General features: G+C 45.1%; 1 protein-coding gene across 1 annotated transcript in view; it reads left to right on the top strand.

Annotated features, from left to right (window-relative positions):
• Positions 1-368: 368 nt before the first annotated feature.
• fhdc1 (FH2 domain containing 1) overlaps positions 369-16,610 on the top strand; it is a 36,413-nt gene continuing 20,171 nt past the window's right edge. The window contains exons 1-2 of the mRNA XM_038999001.1: positions 369-911; positions 11,390-11,451. Coding sequence (XP_038854929.1) covers positions 369-911; positions 11,390-11,451 — 605 coding nt within the window. The remainder of the gene's footprint in view (positions 912-11,389; positions 11,452-16,610) is intronic.

Genomic DNA, 16,610 nt, shown 5'->3' on the forward strand with positions numbered 1-16,610 from the left:
CCCAACGACGACCTCCACAGAACGCGCCAGAACCCTACCAAGGCCCAGTTTGAAGTGATGGTATACGGGCAGCAAGATGGAGACAGACGGAATCAGAGAGCATGTTAACCTCGCCGTGGCTAGACAGAACGTCTATTGTGCTCGAGCTATTTTGACATTTAACCCTTGACCCGTGATTTTATTAGTTTTTAAAACCACAGACAGTTTATGATTTCTTCGACATACCTGAATAATTTGAGTTTAAGTTGCATGAAAGGTTGTTAGTTGATTGGGCTACTTCAAACTCTCGAGAGCGAAATTGAGGGCAGAGAGAATCTGACGCAGTGGACTCTCAGAACTAGGCCCCACCCCAATGGTGCGCTAGTGTGATGCATGTTATGAGCAGCCCGTCGCTGACTAATGAGACAGAGAGCTGCAGCAGTGAGTGCAGCAGCGCCGCCACCACAGCCAGCACCACCAGCACTACCAGCACCACCTCCGACCTCTCCCCAATGTCGGGCCACACCCCCTCACCTTCTAATCTCCCCTCTCTCTTCCCCAACGAACCCCCCCTGCACCCTACCACACTAGCCCACCACTACGCCCCACCGTCACCACCACCCCTGCCCCCGAACGCCCCTCCTCCCCCTCCCCCACCACCAACCTCCCTCTCCGGCCATGGTGTGCGGAAGAAGCGGAGGGTGCGGAGCTTTTTCTGGAAGCCCATCCCGGAGGAGAAGGTGCGGGGCCAGCCCAACATCTGGACCATGGCCGTGCGCTGCCAGCAGCAGTACCAGATCGACGTGCGCTCCGTGGAGGAGCTGTTCGGCCAGCAGGAGGAGGCGCAGGGCCGGGAGGGTGTGCCCGCCACCGGTGGGTGCTCGTCAGCCCGCATCACCCGGTCCAGGTCCTTCAAGGAGAACAAGGACGAGGTAAGTCTGACTGGGTAGATTGTGAATGGTGGATGGGGATACGCCCTGACCTGTTTATGTTTTACTGGTGGAATTACAGGACATAAGAGTGCTGGTAGGTCCACTTCACTAGAAAAAGACGTTAGCAGTATAATGTGCTTAACAATGAGTTTTGGGTTTGCGTTAACATGACTAAGATTGACTGGTTGGTATGGCAGTTTGCTCTGTAGTAAAAACAATATAACAAAACATAAATTGACAACAACAAGAGCAGTATAGACAGACAGTATACTGAACCTGAACCTGAACTCAAAGGTTATTCTTGGAAGTCACTGTACTTATCACAGAACACAAGCTTACACAACTACTTAACAGCACAGCACAATCAGCTTTGTCTCGAGGGATGGAAATAATACTAATTGATACAAAAGCCAATTTTACGGCATGCGTGTCTCGAAACAGGAAACGTGTCAATGGCGAGTGTAGTGTAAATCATTGTATACCCCTGAAAAAGGCTTTGAACAAACTGTAAAGCTATGCCCGCGTGAGGCTTAGTGAAGCTAATGTCAGTCTGAGCAACCTGGAGGGAATATAGGCTGTTATTTCACAACCCCTATTCCTCAAGGGACTCCAAATATAGCAACATGCTGCGCTCTACTCCCGAGAACCCTTTGATTGTACGTAGGACATACAGTGCCTTCAGAAAGTATTCACACCCCTTGACTTTTTCAACATTTTGTTCTGTTATGGCCAGCATTTAAAATGGATTAAATTGATGTTGTCACTGGCCTACACACAATACCCCATAATATCCAAGTGGAATTACTTTTTTAGAAATGTTTACAAATTAATTAAAAATGAAAAGCTGAAATGTCTTGAGTCAGTAAGTATTCAACCCCTTTGTTATGGCAAGCCTAAATAAGTTCAGGAGTACTTATTAACAAGTCACATAATAAGTTGCATGGACTCACTCTGTGTGCAATATTAGTTGAATGACTACCTCATCTCTGTACCCCATACAATTATCTGTAAGGTACCGCAGTCAAGCAGTGAATTTCAAACGCAGATTCAACCACAAGGACCATGGAGGGTTTCCAGTGCCTCACAAAGAAGGGCACCTATTAGTAGATGGATAAAAAAGCAGACATTGAATATCCTTTTGAGCATGGTGAAGTTATTTATTATACTTTGGATGGTGTATCAATACACTCAGTCACTACAAAGATACAGGCGTCCTTCCTGACTCCCTGACTTCTCAGGGATTTCACCACGAGGCCAATGGTTTTATTTTATTTTATCAGGATCTCTTTTAGTCCTCATTTGGACAAAACTTCCAAGAGTCCTTAAGCATTAAAATACAATTTATAATACGATCACATTTTCACATACAAACAGACATAATACACTGACATATTGACCAGATAAATACTCTAACAGTCTTTTCTGTCTGGATAACACATAGATGGTGGACAATCTATTCCTAGTATTTACAGAATGTCTGTCTCTTACCAACTGAATACTGTTGTGAATAGAGTTTGGCCGATTTAAATGGTGTATATTATGAAATATAAGAAATCCTTGCTGCTTTCTTCTGTGCAATCTGCAGCCTCCTAATTTAACTTGATGATGCATTTTCCCAGACCACAGAACACTAGCTCACCTGATTCCCAATTAATGCTTGGGTTATTTGCTTAAGAATCTTTCCTAGGAAATATTTAGCTATCCTTCTGATCATGCATGCAGTTATAATATATTTTTTTACATGCACTCTAGTAGTTTGGTTTCTGCCACTTCCTCAATTTGTACTCCCCCCATACTTAATTGTATCCCATGCTGTGTTGACCTTTTCCTGGTGGAACAGACAAACATAACTTTGGTTTTCTTGGTGTTTAAGACAAGTTTGTTCCGGAAAACCCACTCCTGATATTTTCCAGATCAACTTGTAGAGCTTGCTGTACCTGTTGAACCGATTGTCTTGCTGTAGTATCATCAGCAAATATAGCAGCTTGAGTTTCAGATAAGACATAAGGAAGGTCATTGGTATATATTAAGTAAAGAAGTGGCTCAAGGCAACTGCCCTTCGGTATTCCACAGTTTAAAGCTTTTTTTATTTTTTTATTTCACCTTTATTTAACCAGGTAGGCCAGTTGAGAACAAGTTCTAATTTACAACTGCGACCTGGCCAAGATAAAGCAAAGCAGTGCGACAAAAAACAACACAGGTCATCCATGGAATAAACAAACATGCAGTCAATAATACAATAGAAAAAGTCTATATACAGTGTGTGCAAATGAAGTAGGATACAGTCGATGATCAAATAGGAAAACGTACAGTCGTACAGTAGGATAAACGTACAGTCGAATAACACAATAGAAAAATCTATGTACAGTGTGTGTAAATGTAGAAGAGTAGGGAGGTAAGCAATAAATAGGCCATAGAGGCAAAATAATTACAATGTTGCATTAACACTGGAGTGATAGATGTGCAGATGATGATGTGCAAGTAGAGATACTGGGGTGCAAAAGAGCAAGAGGGTAAGTAATGATATGGGGTTGAGGTAGTTGGGTGTGCTATTTAGAGAGGGAGATATGACTCCAGCTTCAGTGATTTTTGCAATTCGTTCCAGTCATTGGCAGCAGAGAACTGGAAGGAAAGGCGGCCAAAGAAGGTGTTGGCTTTGGGGATGACCAGTGAAATATACCTGCTGGAGCGCGTGCTACGGGTGGATGTTGCTATGGTGACCAGTGAGCTGAGATAAGGTGGGGCTTTACCTAGCAAAGACTTATAGATGACCTGGAGCCAGTGGGTTTGGCGACGAATATGTAGTGAGGGCCAGCCAATGAGAGCATACAGGTTGCAGTGGTGGGTGGTATATGGGGCTATGGTGACAAAACGGATGGCACTGTGATAGAGTCCAGTTTGCTGAGTAGAGTGTTGGAGGCTATTTTGTAGATGACGTCGCCGAAGTCAAGGATCGGCAGGATAGTCAGTTTTACTAGGGTATGTTTGGCAGCATGAGTGAAGGAGGCTTTGTTGCGAAATAGGAAGCCGATTTCTAGATTTAATTTTGCATTGGAGATGCTTAATGTGCGTCTGGAAGGAGAGTTTACAGTCTAACCAGACACCTAGGTATTTGTCGTTGTCCACATATTCTAGGTCAGAACCGTCCAGAGGAGTGATGCTAGTCGGGCGGGAGGGTGCGGGCAGCAATCGGTTGAAGAGCATGCACTTAGTTTTACTAGCATTTAAAAGCAGTTGGAGGCCACGGAAGGAATGTTGTATGGCATTGAAGTTCGTTTGAACGTTTGTTAGCACAGTGTCCAAAGAAGGGCCAGATGTATACAGAATGGTGTCGTCTGCGTAGAGGTGGATCAGAGAATCACCAGCAGCACGAGCGACATCATTGATATATACAGAGAAAAGAGTCGGCCCGAGAATTGAACCCTGTGGCACCCCCATAGAGACTGCCATAGGTCCGGACTACAGGCCCTCCGATTTGACACACTGAACTCTATCTGAGAAGTAGTTGGTGAACCAGGCGAGGCAGTCATTTGAGAAGCCAGGGCTATTGAGTCTGCCGATAAAAATGCGGGGACGAAAATGAACCATTGATATAGGTGGACTGTTTCCTGTCAGTTAGATATGACTGTACCCAATTCAATGCTACCTCCTTAAAACCATAATGCAATAATTTTGTCAAAATGATTTCATCATCCACTAAATCAAATGCTCACTTAAATCTAAAAATAGTACACCCACAAACCTGCCATTATCGATAGCACTGAGCCACTGGTCAGTCATGTCAACCAATGCAGTGGTAGTGGAAGGGTTTTTGCGATAAGCATGCTGATTGGCTGTAATCAGATCATTATTTTCCATGTACTCCCGTATTTGTCTACTCACAATACCCTCCAATATCTTACTGAGTGAAGGGAGTAGACTAATTGGTCGACTATTGGCAGGAGTAATGGGTTCTTTGCTGTCTTTCGGGATAGGACACAGTTTAGCATGCTTCCATACATTTGCCAATGTCCCCTTTTCCAGTGACCAATTCAATATGTATTTCAGTGGAGCTGCAATCTGGGGCGCAGCATAGCGAAGTAAAAAATTGTCCATACGATCATAACCTGTAGATTTACCATCGGGTAATGACTTCAATAGGTTTAACACCTCCTCTACTGACACAATTTGTAGACAAAAATAGCAGTTTTTTTTGCTCATAATACAATCATCAATCCATTGGACAATAGCTTGTTTGGAAGAATGGGTGTTTACATTATCGCTCAGTAAATTCATTTCGTTGTAAAAAAAATCTGCAAAATGATTGGCAATATCAGCTGGTTTTGTTTTTGTTCTCCCGTCAACCTCCACGATGAGATAGATGTACTAAGTTAACTGTATTCCATACAGAACCAAGTTAACTGTATTTCATACCTTTTGCGAATAATTTTTACAATCAATAAAATCATTTTTGTAAAATAACGTTTTTTTCTTACGGTTTAATTTAACTGCATAATTACGTATTGATCTATAATTCTGTTCATCAATTTCTAGTTTAGATTTGGATGCTAAGACATATGCAATATTTCTTTGAGAAAAAGCCTCACGCAGTTCATCATCAATCCATGGAGATGGACAAGTCCCAACTGTACTCTTTCTTACTGGGGCATGATGGTCCATTACATCAGTGAGCAAATCAATAAAACATTCTGTAGTGTGATACAAATCATCCTCTAGACAAATCAGCTCCCAGGGTGCAGCAGCCAAATCATTTTGAAATAGCTCATGATTAAATGTTTAAAAATGTATCTTGACCACAATCCTTGGGGGTTTCTTTGGAACCTTGGTGTTCATGGTTATGGTCACAATATTATGGTCTGTCATTGGCATTGATCTGGCTTTTAAGCATTGCAATGGTATATTACAGAAGATCAGATCAATGCACGTGTCTGAACGGTGACCCAACTTATTTGATGGTCTGTTAGTATCATTAACCATTTGTTTCAAACCACAGTTCTCGGCATATCTCATCAATTTAGTTCTATTTGAATTATTATGATCCTTCCCATTCATATTAAAATCACCCAAGATAAATACATCTCTTTTTTACTATCTGTGGCCTGGTCAAACCCAGTACATAAATCATCCAGATACAGTGGGGCAAAAAAGTATTTAGTCAGCCACCAATTGTGCAAGTTCTCCCACTTAAAAAGATGAGAGAGGCCTGTAATTTTCATCATAGGTACACTTCAACTATGACAGACAAAATGAGGGAAAAAAATCCAGAAATTCACATTGTAGGATTTTTAATGAATTTATTTGCAAATTATGGTGGAAAATAAGTATTTGGTCACCTACAAACAAGCAAGATTTCTGGCTCTCACAGACCTGTAACTTCTTCTTTAAGAGGCTCCTCTGTCCTCCACTCGTTACCTGTATTAATGGCACCTGTTTGAACTTGTTATCAGTATAAAAGACACCTGTCCACAACCTCAAACAGTCACACTCCAAACTCCACTATGGCCAAGACCAAAGAGCTGTCAAAGGACACCAGAAACAAAATTGTAGACCTGCACCAGGCTGGGAAGACTGAATCTGCAATAGGTAAGCAGCTTGGTTTGAAGAAATCAACTGTGGGAGCAATTATTAGGAAATGGAAGACATACAAGACCACTGATAATCTCCCTCGATCTGGGGCTCCACGCAAGATCTCACCCCGTGGGGTCAAAATGATCACAAGAGCGGTGAGCAAAAATCCCAGAACCACACGGGGGGACCTAGTGAATGACCTGCAGAGAGCTGGGACCAAAGTAACAAAGCCTACCATCAGTAACACACTACGCCGCCAGGGACTCAAATCCTGCAGTGCCAGACGTGTCCCCCTGCTTAAGCCAGTACATGTCCAGGCCCGTCTGAAGTTTGCTAGAGAGCATTTGGATGATCCAGAAGAAGATTGGGAGAATGTCATATGGTCAGATGAAACCAAAATAGAACTTTTTGGTAAAAACTCGTCGTGTTTGGAGGACAAAGAATGCTGAGTTGCATCTAAAGAACACCATACCTACTGTGAAGCATGGGGGTGGAAACATCATGCTTTGGGGCTGTTGCAAAGGGACCAGGACGACTGATCCGTGTAAAGGAAAGAATGAATGGGGTCATGTATCGTGAGATTTTGAGTGAAAACCTCCTTCCATCAGCAAGGGCATTGAAGATGAAACGTGGCTGGGTCTTTCAGCATGACAATGATCCCAAACACACCACTCGGGCAACGAAGGAGTGGCTTCGTAAGAAGCATTTCAAGGTCCTGGAGTGGCCTAGCCAGTCTCCAGATCTCAACCCCATAGAAAATCTTTGGAGAGAGTTGAAAGTCCGTGTTGCCCAGCAACAGCCCCAAAACATCACTGCTCTAGAGGAGATCTGCATGGAGGAATGGGCCAAAATACCAGCAACAGTGTGTGAAAACCTTGTGAAGACTTACAGAAAACGTTTGACCTCTGTCATTGCCAACAAAGGGTATATAACAAAGTATTGAGATAAACTTTTGTTATTGACCAAATACTTATTTTCCACCATAATTTGCAAATAAATTCATAAAAAATCCTACAATGTGATTTTCTGGATTTTCCTCATTTTGTCTGTCATAGTTGAAGTGTACCTATGATGAAAATTACAGGCCTCTCTCATCTTTTTAAGTGGGAGAACTTGCACAATTGGTGGCTGACTAAATACTTTTTTGCCCCACTGTAGGACACCTTAGAGCTAGTAGGTCTATACACACATCCCACCAATATGGGTGCCTGGTGAGGCAGATGTACTTGAGCCCATAGTGCCTCTATTTGACATACATTAAGGTCATCCCTCCTCTTAAAAGGTATATGATTCTGAATGTACAGTGCTACATCCCCACCATTTCTATTCCTGTCCCTTCTAAGAAGACTATATCCATGAATGTTCATTTGCCCATCATTTCCAGATGCATCTAAATGTGTTTCGGTCAAAGCTAAAATATTAATATTATTTACATACAACACACAAACTCAGATTTGAACATTGAATGGTGACTTTAAAACAGTTACAGAGTTCAATGGCTGTGATAGAAGAAAACTGAGGATGGCTCAACAACATTGTAGTTACTCTACAATACTAAATGAAATCAAGTCAAGCTTTATTTATACAACACATTTCAGACATGGAATGCAACGCAATGTGCTTTACAGGGGAAAAACGAATAAAAAACAATGAAAATAAAAGCTGAAATATTTACTACACATTGTCACGTTCTGACCTTAGTTATTTTGTATTTTCTTTGTTTTAGTATGGTCAGGGCGTGAGTTGGGTGGGTTATCTATGTTTTTGTTTCTATGTTGAGTTTTTCGTTTGGCCTGATATGGTTCTCAATCAGAGGCAGGTGTTAGTCATTGTCTCTGATTGGGAACCATATTTAGGTAGCCTGTTTTCTGTTGTGTTTTGTGGGTGGTTGTCTTCCGTGTCAGTGTTTGTTCACGTTACGGGACTGTTTCGGTTTTCCTTATCTATGCACTTTGTTATTTTTGTATTGTTTGTATTGTACAGTATTATTAAATAATATGGACACTTACCACGCTGCGCATTGGTCTGACATTTCTTACTCCTCGTCAGATGAGGAGGACGAATTCCGTTACAGAACCACCCACCACCAAAGGACCAAGCAGCGTGGTATCGGGCAGCAGCGAGATCTGGACTATACAACTTGGGACGAAATAGAAAGGTGGTCGGTCGACCCAGGGAGAGTGCCGGAGCCCGCCTGGGATTCTCTGAAGCAGTGCGAGGAGGGTTACAGGAGAATGGAGTTGGCGACACGCACACGGCAGCGCAACAGGCACGAGAGGCAGCCCCAAAAATTTCTTGGGGAGTGGTACACGGGGAGTGTAGCTAAGTCAGGTAGGAGACCTGAGCCAGCTCCCCGTGCTTACCGTGGAGAGCGAGCGTACGGGCAGACACCGTGTTATGCGGAAGAGCGCACGGTGTCTCCAGTACGTGTGCATAGCCCGGTGCGGTACATAGCAGCGCCTCGTATCGGCCGGGCTAGAGTGGGCATCGAGCCAGGTGCCATGAAGCCGGCTCTACGCATCTGGTCTCCAGTGCGTCTCCTCGGGCCGGGGTACATGGCACCAGCCCTACGCATGGTGTCTCCTGTACGTGTGCATAGCCCAGTGCGGCCTATTCCACCTCGCCGCACTGGCATGGCTACGGTGAGCATTCAGCCAGGTAGGGTTGGGCAGGCTCGGTGCTCGAGACCTGTAGTGCGCCTCCGCGGTCCGGTCTATCCAGTGCCTTCTCCACGCACCAGCCCTCCTGTGGCAGCTCCACGCACCAGCTCTCCTGTGGCAGCCCCACGCACCAGCTCTCCTGTGGCAGCCCCGCGCACCGGCCCTCCGGTGCCAGCACCACGTACCAGGCCTCCAGTTCCTGTTCCCCGCACTCGCCTAGAGGAGCGTGTCCCCAGCCCGGTACCACCAGTTCCGGCACCACGCACCAGGCCTACTGTGCGCCTCGGCAGGCCTGAGCCGTCCGTCTGTCCAGCGCTGCCTGAGCCGTCCGTCTGTCCAGCGCCGCCTGAGCCGTCCGTCTGTCCAGCGCCGCCTGAGCCGTCCGTCTGTCCTGAGCCGTCAGAGCCGCCCGTCTGTCCTGAGCCGCTAGAGCCGCCCGTCAGTCAGGAGCCGCCAGAGCCGCCCGTCAGTCAGGAGCCGCCACAGCCGCCCGTCAGTCAGGAGCCGCCAGAGCCGCCCGCCAGTCAGGAGCCGCCAGAGCCGTCCGTCTGTCAGGAGCCGCCAGAGCCGCCCGCCAGTCAGGAGCCGCCAGAGCCGCCCGCCAGTCAGGAGCCGCCAGAGCCGCCCGCCAGTCAGGAGCCGCCCCTCAGTCCTGAGCCACCCCTCAGTCCGGAGCCGCCCCTCAGTCCGGAGCCGCCTCTCAGTCCGGAGCCGCCCCTCAGTCCGGAGCCGCCCCTCAGTCCGGAGCCGCCCCTCCGTCCGGAGCCGCCCCTCCGTCCGGAGCTGCCCCTCAGTCCAGTGGGGTCCTTTAGTAGGGTTGCCAGTCCTAGGTTGGTGGCGAGGGTCGCCGCTCAAAGGATGCTACTAAAGCGGGATAAGACTATGGTGGAGTGGGGTCCACGTCCAGCGCCAGAGCCGCCACCACGGACAGATGCCCACCCAGACCCTCCCCTATAGGTTCAGGTTTTGCGGCCGGAGTCCACACCTTGGGGGGGGGGGGGGGGGGGGGGGTACTGTCACGTTCTGACCTTAGTTCTTTTGTATTTTCTTTGTTTTAGTATGGTCAGGCCGTGAGTTGGGTGGGTTATCTATGTTTGTGTTTCTATGTTGGGTTTTTCGTTTGGCCTGATATGGTTCTCAATCAGAGGCAGGTGTTAGTCATTGTCTCTGATTGGGAACCATATTTAGGTAGCCTGTTTTCTGTTGTGTTTGTGGGTGGTTGTCTTCCGTGTCTGTGTGTTCCACACGGAACTGTTTCGGTTTTCAGTAGTTCACTTTATTGTTTTGTATCTCAGTGTTCAGTTTGTTCTATTAAAGATTCATCATGAACATTTACCACGCTGCGCTTTGGTCCTCCTCCCTTTCTCCAGACGAAGATCGTTACACACATATGATAAAAAACAAAAGAATTACGCAAACTGAACAACTAAAAAGCACCCTAAGGAAAAGCAAAGCTAAAAATATGTGTTTTAAGATCTTTGATTTAATTATGTCCACAGTTTCAGCCCCCCTCAGTTTCTCTGGCAGGCTATTCCAGAGGCTGGGGGCATAATAACTAGGCTGCCTCTCCATGCTTCTTGGTCCTAGGCTTTGGGATAGTTAAAAGGCCAGTGCTAGAGGACCTGAGGAACCTACTTGGTACATAACTTAAAAGCATGTCTGACATGTATTGAGCGGGCACAATCGTGGATTGATTTAAAAACTAACCTAATTGACAAAGTGAAAAGAAGGAGACCTCTACATAATACAAAATATTCTAAAACATGCATCCTGTTTGCAACAAGGCACTAAAGTGATGCTGCAAAACATGTGGCAAAGTAAATAACTTTTTGTCCTGAATAAAAAGTGTTATGTTTGGAGAAAATCTAATACAACACTTAACTGAGTACTGCTCTTCATTATTTTCAAGCATAGTGGTGGCTGCATCATGTAATGGGTATGTTTGTTATCGTTAAGGACTTGGGAGTTTTTTAGGATAAAGAAAACAACAGAAAACACTAACAAGTGACATCAATAAGGGATCATAACGTTCACCTGGATTCACCTGGTCATGGAAAGAGCATGTGTTCTTAATGTTTTGTATAGTCATTGTAGATTGCCATAGATTAGCTGTTATTTATCTAAATTATTGAAGATCCCGGTAACTTTGGTAAATTACCGGTAGCTTTGCAACCCTAAACTAGCATCACCATCATTCCCACATATATCCTCCTGTACTGAATCATGTTCCTCTCTTTCTACTGTTCTCAGATCAGCATTCTGGACTCCAAGCGGGGCATGAACGTGGGCATTTTCCTCAAGCAATTCAAGAAGTAAGTCTTCCTCCAGTTCTGTTAGATTAGTTTACATAAAGCGTGCATGAAATTCCACCGATCGGCCTGAGGGAGAGAAACGAGGCGCCTTGTGTGAAACACAACGCTGTTGTGTAACTGGTGGCGTCCTTAGTCCGGCACGCTAGGTTGACCACTTGGGGATAAGGTCACGTGTGTGTGCATGTATGCCTGTAATTATGGAGTTCTTTGTATTTAGATTTGAGTCATTTAGCAGACGTTCTTATCCAGAGCGACTTACCTGAGTAATTAGGGTTATGTGCCTTGCTCAAGGCACATCTTTCACCTAGTCGGCTTGGGGATTCAAACCACCGACTTTACGATTACCAGCCCAACGCTCTAACTGCTAGGCTAACTGATGCCCCTGTATAGTTGTCATTGGGTTAGGGCAGTGGTTCTCATTCCTGGTCCTGAGGACACAAAGGGGTGCACATTTTTGTTTTTGCCTTCGCACTACACACCTGATTCAAATCATCAAAGCTTGATGATGATTTGATTTTGCTTGGGCAAAAAAACAAAATTTGCACCCCTTTGGGTCTCCAGGACCAGGTTTGAGGACCACTGGGTTAGGGTATTTCCATAGAGGGGCGAGGCCAATTATAGTACAACTAGTTTGAACTATCTGTGCCTGTTGCACTTGTTGTTCAAAGCATGACCTATGAATGACCTTTATTTGTGTTTACCGAACTCGTGTCCTGTGTTTGTATGTGTTTGTGCAGGTGTTTGTTTGTCTGTGTGTTTTTGAGTATATCTCTGTGCAGGTGTGTGTGCGTGCATGTGCATGCATGCATGCTCCCACACGCTCGTGTGTGCATATTTGCGCCATTTGTCTGTTTCTCTGTACCTGTCTCCATAGCGGCTAGGTGCTTAGTGGACAGTCCAGCTCTCCTCCCACTGGTCCCTAGAGTAATCAGACACAGCTTTAGCCCTTATTTTATCTGGCTGACTTTTCCATCGCGAAACAACGTAGCTCAAATGCTAAATGGTCCCAACTCCCAAGGTGACCTACCATGCGCTCAGACTGAAGTGCTCACTGATGCCTACTACTCTATATAGGAAGATACTTTATTGTAATACAACTTGCCATGACAGTATAGTGTTTAAATCAAAATGCTATTGAAATCCTTTGGGTAAATTCCAGCTTTTTTGCCAATCTTTTTATGGTTGTCATTGTCTTATTTGGCAAGACGACACTGCTGCACAGTTGGATGCAGAAACAGTGTCTGCAGGCTACAATTTCCCTAAATGCCAAGAAAAGCTAGATGATAAAGGTTTCCGATTCTGTATTAAACTTCGTCATAACAAGGCTGACCACGAAGGACATAGCGGTATCGTAATGAAGTTTCTTGTCTAAGACTTTTGAAAACTCACATAAGGATCAGAGTCCCTTGTCTGAAAGTCCCCAAGCTCCAAGCTTTCTGTCCTATTTGAGTGTCTTAGGTCTAATTTATGTCTTACGTGTACACAACGAAAATACAGAATTAGCTACACAAATTGGAGGTCCTGCGTTCTTGCAAAGCAAAAATATGCAAACGTGTGCATTTTGTAACTTAACGCAACTACGCAGGATTGCCATTTTGCATATTTCATTGCGTTCTTGCGTTGCGTACATACGTAAAGTATAAATAAGGCTTAGACTCATTTTAGATATTTTAAAGTTTCTGTCTATGGATATTGAAGTCCCTCACCCTAAAATCTCCATGTTTTATACAGCAGTAGTTTTAATGAAAAACCCCTGGAGTTGGTTTTTTAATCAAAGTATTTCTTTACCCAGCCTGACTGGGCATATACTGTATTATTCAGTGTGTGTGACTGGCAGTGCTCTCCTCAGCTCAGACACACAGTTAATAAGTATGGCGTGGGGACATGATGGCCTGCAGAAGAAGTATAGTCTGGCCTTACCACATCACTGTCAGTGCATGTGTCCTTCAGAGGCCCCCGCAAAGTTGTTTTATGTAAAAAATTATAATTTCTTTGGACCATTTCCTACATTTACTGAGGAATATAGCATTATTGACCCTGAAGATATCTACTCAGGAAGAGCAATGCACCGCATACAATACACATTCACACACACACGCACACATGCACGCACACGCACACGCACACACACACAAAATACAGTCACAGAGAAGGTTTTAGTAATATCACAAAACGGACCCTCAGATTATCTGGGTTGATAATCCAGGAGAAAAGGTCCACATTGTTTCATTCATGTTTAATTGGTGGCAATAGCTTTGGCTTGCAATAAGTCCTATGTATTACATAAGCAGTCTGGAGTGGCTAATGCTAACTCACTGTGGTGTGGTAGACTGGGAGAGAGTTGTAGCTCGGGATTTGCATGCCAGCACAGAGCATGTGCTGTATACACTCAGCTTGTACAACTGATGTACAACACATTTGACACAATGGGTGTGATTCAACTGATATTTTTGTGATACTAATTGTTGTTTACACAACCATTGTGCGGTGTCTCCACAATGCTTGTGTAATTATTTTTGTGCAGACTCTCCCTTGTATCACAATGGTTGTGCCAAGTTTTTCATCAATAAGTGCATCAATGACGTCGTCCCCACAGTGACCATACGTACTTACACCAACCAGAAGTCATGGATTACAGGCAACATCCGCACTGAGCTAAAGGTTAGAGCTGCCGCTTTCAAGGAGCGGGACTCTCACCCGGATCGTGAGAGTCGTACTACACCGGTTCCGGTGTAGTACATCATGAATCGTAATACACCTGTTCCAATGCTCGTCGCATGTGGCACGCTCGCAAACTATTACAGACTACAAAGGGAAGCACAACCGCGAGCTGCCCAGTGACACAAGCCTACCAGGTGAGCTAAATTACTTCTATGCTCACTTTGAGGCAAGTAACACTGAAGCATGCGTGTAGAGTATCAGCTGTTCCGGATGACTGTGTGATCACGCTCTCCGTAGCTGATGTGAGTAAGACCTTTAAACAGGTCAATATTCACAAGGCCGCAGGGCCAGACGGATTACCAGGACGTGTACCCCGAGCATACGCTGACCAACTGGCAAGTGTCTTCACTGACATTTTCAACCTGTCCCCGACTGAGACTGTAATACCAACATGTTTCAAACAGACCACCATAGTCCCTGTCCCTAAGGTAACCTGCCTCAATGAGTCCCTGTCCCTAAGGTATGAGTCCCTGTCCCTAAGGTAACCTGCCTCAACCTGCCTCTACCATAGCCATGAAGTGCTTTGAAAGGCTGGTCATGGCTCACATCAACACCATTATCCCAGAAACCCTAGGCCCACTCCAATTTGCATACCGCCTCAACAGATCCACAGATGATGCAATCTCTATTGCACGCAACACTGCCCTTTCCCACCTGGACAAAAGGAGCACCTATGTGAGAATGCTATTCATTGACTACAGCTCAGCGTTCAACACCATAGTGCCCTCAAAGCTCATCACGAAGCTAAGGACCCTGGGACTAAACACCTCCCTCTGCAACTGGATCCTGGACTTCCAGACGGGCCGCCCCCAGGTGGTAAGGGCAGGTAACAACACATCCGCCACGCAGATCCTCAACACAGGGGCCCTTCAGGGGTGCATGCTCAGTCCCCTCCTGTACTCCCTGTTCACTCATGACTGCATGGCCAGGCACGACTCCAACACCATCATCAAGTTTGCCGAACAGTGGTAGGCATGATCAACAACAACGATGAGACAGCCTATAGGGAGGAGGTCAGAGACCTGGCCATGTGGTACCAGGACAACAACCTCTCCCTCAACGTGATCAAGACAAAGAAGATGATTGTGGACTATAGGAAAAGGAGGACCGAGCATGCCCCCATTCTCATTGATGGGGCTGCAGTGGAGCAGGTTGAGAACTTCAAGTTCCTTGGTGTCCACATCACCAACAAACTATCATAGTCCAAACACACCAAGACAGTCGTGAAGAGGGCACCACAAAGCCTATTCCCCCTCAGGAGACTGAAAAGATTTGGCATGGGTCCTCAGATCCTCAAAAGCTGAACCATTGAGAGCATCCTGACTGGTTGCATCACTGCCTGGTATGGCAACGGCTCGGCCTCCTACCGCAAGGCACTACAGAGGGTAGTGCATACGGCCCAGTACATCACTGGGGCCAAGATTCCCGCCATCCAGGACCTCTATTCCAGGCAGTGTCAGAGGAAGCCCCTAAAAATTGACCCCAGCCACCCTAGTCATAGACATTTCTCTCTGCCACTGCACGGCAAGTGTACCAGAGTGCCAAGTCGAGGTCCATAAGGCTTCTTAACAGCTTCTACCCCAAGCCATAAGACTCCTAAACAGTTAATCAAAGGGCTACCCAGACCCCTCTTTTATGCTGCTGATACTCTCTGTTTGTTATCTATGCATGGTCACTTTAACTCTACCTACATGTACATATTACCTCAATTACCTCGACTAACCGGTGCCCCCACACATTGACTCTGTACCGGTACCCTCTGTATATAGCCTCACTATTGTTATTTTACTGCTGCTGTTTAATTATTTTTTACTCTTATTTATTTATTTTTACATTGTTGGTTAAGGGCTTGTAAGTAAGTATTTCACTGTAAGGTTGTATTCGTCGCATGTGACAAATACAATTTGATATGATTTGATTGGAAATGCGTTTTACATCAGTTGTACAACTTGAGTGTGTACAGGGCCAGAGGGCTGATCTCATAGGACGTTTTGCATGGCTCTCCCTGGTATTTTCATAGTATTTGACTCTTATCACAAGAGCACCTATCAACACTGCCTCGTCCACACTGGACTTGGACACTTTCGTTTGTGTAACACAGTCGCTAGTGCAGTACAGTATATTGTCACTCACAGACAAATTTGTTGCTAACAGTAACTCGAACTACTTACAGTATGTTATTTGTTATTCATATCGATGGGAATCTTGAATGCAGAAAAGAGGCAGGTTGATAATGCTAACAAGGCTAATTAGACATTTGAAACATACAGTTGAAGTAGGAAGTTTACATACACCTTAGCCAAATACATTTAAACTCCGTTTTTCACAATTCCTGACATTTAATCTTAGTAAAAATTCCCTCTCTTAGGTCAGTTAGGATCACCACTTTATTTAAAACATGTGAAATGTCAGAATAATAGTAGAGAGAATTATTTATT

The sequence above is a fragment of the Salvelinus namaycush genome, chromosome 8 (genome assembly GCF_016432855.1).
Source record: "Salvelinus namaycush isolate Seneca chromosome 8, SaNama_1.0, whole genome shotgun sequence".
Classification (NCBI taxonomy): Eukaryota; Metazoa; Chordata; class Actinopteri; order Salmoniformes; family Salmonidae; genus Salvelinus; species Salvelinus namaycush.